Source organism: Octopus bimaculoides, chromosome 29 (assembly GCF_001194135.2).
Source record: "Octopus bimaculoides isolate UCB-OBI-ISO-001 chromosome 29, ASM119413v2, whole genome shotgun sequence".
NCBI lineage: Eukaryota > Metazoa > Mollusca > Cephalopoda > Octopoda > Octopodidae > Octopus > Octopus bimaculoides.
The window spans coordinates 2,812,024-2,815,931 of NC_069009.1; the positions used below are offsets into that span (position 1 = coordinate 2,812,024).

At 33.2% G+C, this 3,908-nt stretch overlaps 1 protein-coding gene across 4 annotated transcripts in view; it reads left to right on the forward strand.

The window, feature by feature from the left end:
* Positions 1-1,880, forward strand: part of LOC106876738 (N-acyl-phosphatidylethanolamine-hydrolyzing phospholipase D) — a 12,100-nt gene extending 10,220 nt beyond the window's left edge. For all 4 annotated transcript variants that reach the window (XM_014925424.2, XM_052977862.1, XM_052977861.1 and 1 more), the window contains exon 6: positions 405-1,880. In XM_014925424.2, coding sequence (XP_014780910.1) covers positions 405-521 — 117 coding nt within the window. In that variant the 3' untranslated portion in view covers positions 522-1,880. The remainder of the gene's footprint in view (positions 1-404) is intronic.
* Positions 1,881-3,908: the final 2,028 nt, after the last annotated feature.

Below are 3,908 nucleotides of genomic sequence, written 5' to 3' on the forward strand. Positions count from 1 at the left end.
CCTGCCCAAGCTCATCGAAACGCCGGTGTTAAAACGTGGGGAGCTGATGAAGTAAAATGTTCTCTATGTGGCTTGTGTGTTTTCTCGTCTACGTTTTGTTTGCAATGCCCTGTACCCAGATATGCACCTATACATACAGGTGGATGTCGGTATGCACATACCTGTACGTATATATGCATATACTCATTTACTATTTGTTTATATATATATATATATATATATATATATGCATGCTGAAACAAGTAGAAGAATGAAAGAAAGGATAGACAAATAAAGGAATTCCTAGGGAAAATCCAGTCGCATATACATACCTCCATACTGTTGTTGACATTGAGTTGCATAAATATCACTCAGTCTTTTATTCTCCCTACCATTTCTCTCTCTCTCCCTCTCTCTTTGCACAGTTCTACTTGGCACCAAAGAAGAAGCTGAAATCAGAACTGGAATCAAAGAAGGTTTCTGAGACTGAGTTTTTCACTGTGAAGCATGGAGAGATACGTTACGTGACAGCAGAACCTTAGGAAGACAGCGACCTAAAGGTCATATATATATATATATATATATATATATATATATACACTATAAGGACTTCTGAGGGAGACAGGGGTCAAAGGTCATACGCACTCTGTTATGACTTTTCCGACAGAAAAAAGGTCGGTCCTTTACATTACAGGATTGTGTTTCAGGGAGGCAGGAGTCAAAGGTCATATATATGGCTTCTTGGGAAGGAAGGGGTTAAAAGTCACATGTACTATGGGGTCAGAGGTCATTTACACTTTATGAAGGCTTCATGAGAAGACAGGGCTCAGAAGTCATGTATACTACATGGGAACACATGCATATGAGTCTGTGTGTACATGTGAGTCTGCATGCATGTGACTGTGCGTGCTTGTGAGTCTTTGTACATGTGACTCTGTGCATGCTTGTGAGTTTGCATGTATGTGAGTCTGTGTGTGTGTGTGTATGAGTGTGGAGGAATATATGTGTATTCGTATGTGTATATGAGCATATGTACATAGGTGTGTGTATGTATAATACATTACTGTTTGTATTTATATGTAAGGACAACCAAACATAGTTGAAGAATTGCCCTGTATATTGAAGTAAAATATCACATAAAGAGAAAAGTTGACAGTGACTTCAAAGTATTCTCTCAGTTACTTTTATTGAACTGTCTAGTAAAGACAACTAGCTTTGAAACTTTGAAGTCCCTGTCAATCTTTCAAATTAAAAAAAATAATAATGTATATATAATAATATGTAATATATAATAATATATATATATATATATATATATATATTAGCATATATAATATATATAATAATAATATATAATATACTATGATATATATATAGTGATATATAATTTATATATAAATAATATATATAATAATAAATAATAACAAAATAATATTTAATGATATATAAATAACATATATAATATATGACATAACATGTACATGTAGGTATATATATATATGTGTGTGTGTGTGTGTATATATACCAGCGTAATATATAATGATACATATATATATAATATAATTTATATATAATAACATAATAATATTTATATATAATAACATAATAATATTTATAAATAACATATATAATAATATTTAATAATATGTAATAATATATATAATAATATATGATATATAACATGTACACGTAGGTGTGTATATATATATGTGTGTGTATATACAGCGGAGTAAGCACATAAATGTGCAACAAGGTGTAAAAAAGAGTACTCAATTACCAGAGGTAGAGTAATATGCTTTATTTAAAAGCAGCAGAAATATAACAAAAAGCTTTTGTTGTATATTTCTGCTGCTTTTAAATAAAGCATGTGTGTGTGTGTCTATGTATATATATATATATATATATATATATATATATATATATATATATATATATATATATATATATATATATATATATATATATATATATATGCACACACACACATGTATACATACATATGTATGCTATCCGAATTTCAATATGTAAGAAATTATATGTACATGTCTATAACAATATATATATACTTTAACATTATATAATACAACTGTATATTAAATAAATTAATGCAAATAAAGAAAATTACTCGTCAAATCACTGGAACGTCATAGTCACATCTCTGGTTCAACTCTAAATATACACATAAAATTCACCTTAGATATTTACATTGTATGGAAGACAAGAATCGGACAAGATTTCTCTCAGTTGGTCTGTAAAAGGCAAATAACAGTGCAGAATATACTGTGGTGCTATTCATTAGGTAAGAATTTTCCTTATTAATGCCCTTAGAGCAATTAAGTTAGTGCTAAATAGATATTAAGGAGTTTACCATCATTTCAATTAGTCAAAATAGCAGGAAGAAATAAAATAAATAAATAAATAAAATTAAAATAATGTAAGAAAATATAAGCAAATAATATAAAATTTAAGCAAATAATATACTATTAATATGATATTAATAATATTAAGCAAATATGGTTCTGGGTTTAGTCCCACTGCGTAACACCTTGGGCAAGTGTCTTCTACTATAGCTTCGGGCCAACCAAAGCCTTGTGAGTGGATTTGGTAGACGGAAACTGAAAGAAGCCCGTCATATATATGTATATATATATGTAAGTATGTGTGTGTATATGTTAAGAGATCAATAGAATAAGTGTTAGGCTTACAAAGAATAAGTCCTGGAGTCGATTTAATTCGACTAAAGGCGGTGCTCCAGCATGGCTACAGTCAAATGACTGAAACAAGTAAAAGAATAAATAATATAAAATTTGTTGTCAGTAGGGTCCAACTCGGTGGAAGGTAAATCCTTTGGGTTTTGGCTGTCTTTCTTTGGAGTGGTTTTCCTTAGTATACTGACTGGTTGTGTAGAATGCAAACCTCCCTCTGTGGGTGGTGCAATAGTTTCTAATACTGGATTCAGGACTGTGGAGGTGTCCGCTGCCATGGTCGTTGATATGTCTTCTTTAAGTTGTATGAACTTGGCTGTTTGAGTGGGTGGTGGGAAGGCTTGTATGTTCTGGGTTGGCTTTGTTCGGGTGTCTCTTTTGCTTGTGGGTGGCTTATGTCTCTTACTCCCAGTGGGAAGGAGGTTATGAAGTGGACTTATTGCCCACATCAGTAGCACCTGGGTCTCTGCCCTTCCACCATCACACGCAGTATTTTGCCGTTTGGTATTTGTTCTAGGACCTGTTGGTTTACTTGGATTAACAACTCTATCCCCTACCCCCATCAGTTCGTTTGGTAGTTCGTACTATGTTTATTTTGTCCTCAATGTCAAGCAGGACAGCTCCTGAATTTTAACTTTTGAGACTCTTTGACCCAGGTAGGTTAGAAGGAGCACCAGCTTGTTTGTTTTTAGGGACACAGTGGAGTGTTCTTTGGCCTTGTTTTCCGAAACGAACCTCACCTCCACAGTGCCATATTTTTTCCCTCTGGCCACATATTTAATCCTTGACCATACTGGTTGCAAAAGCTTTTCAACAGTTTCTTTTGCTATTCGGTCAATCTTTCTCTGTTTGAGTGACAGAGTTTTCTATATTATCATTTGTCGTGCCGTGCACTGTTGTATATCACGAGCAGGGGTCAAGTTAACATTTGTGCCATTTCTCTAATAAATTCTTCACTTTTTATTATGTCTTCAATGTTAAAGTTGAATGATTCTTGTTGCACTCACAGTGCCGATGCGAAACCACGACTGTTAAGTTTGAATTCATCTTTCTTGAGGTCCTTAATTTCGTTGTTTGGAGTCTTCTTGAAAGTATCCACGCAACGGAGGAGAGAAGGAAATAGTTTGTTGTTCACTTCATCTTGGTGGGCGTAACCCTCACCGAGGCTGATTGAAAAATTAATTGTGTAGTAAAAATACAAATAAATGAAGGTAGCATTTCTTA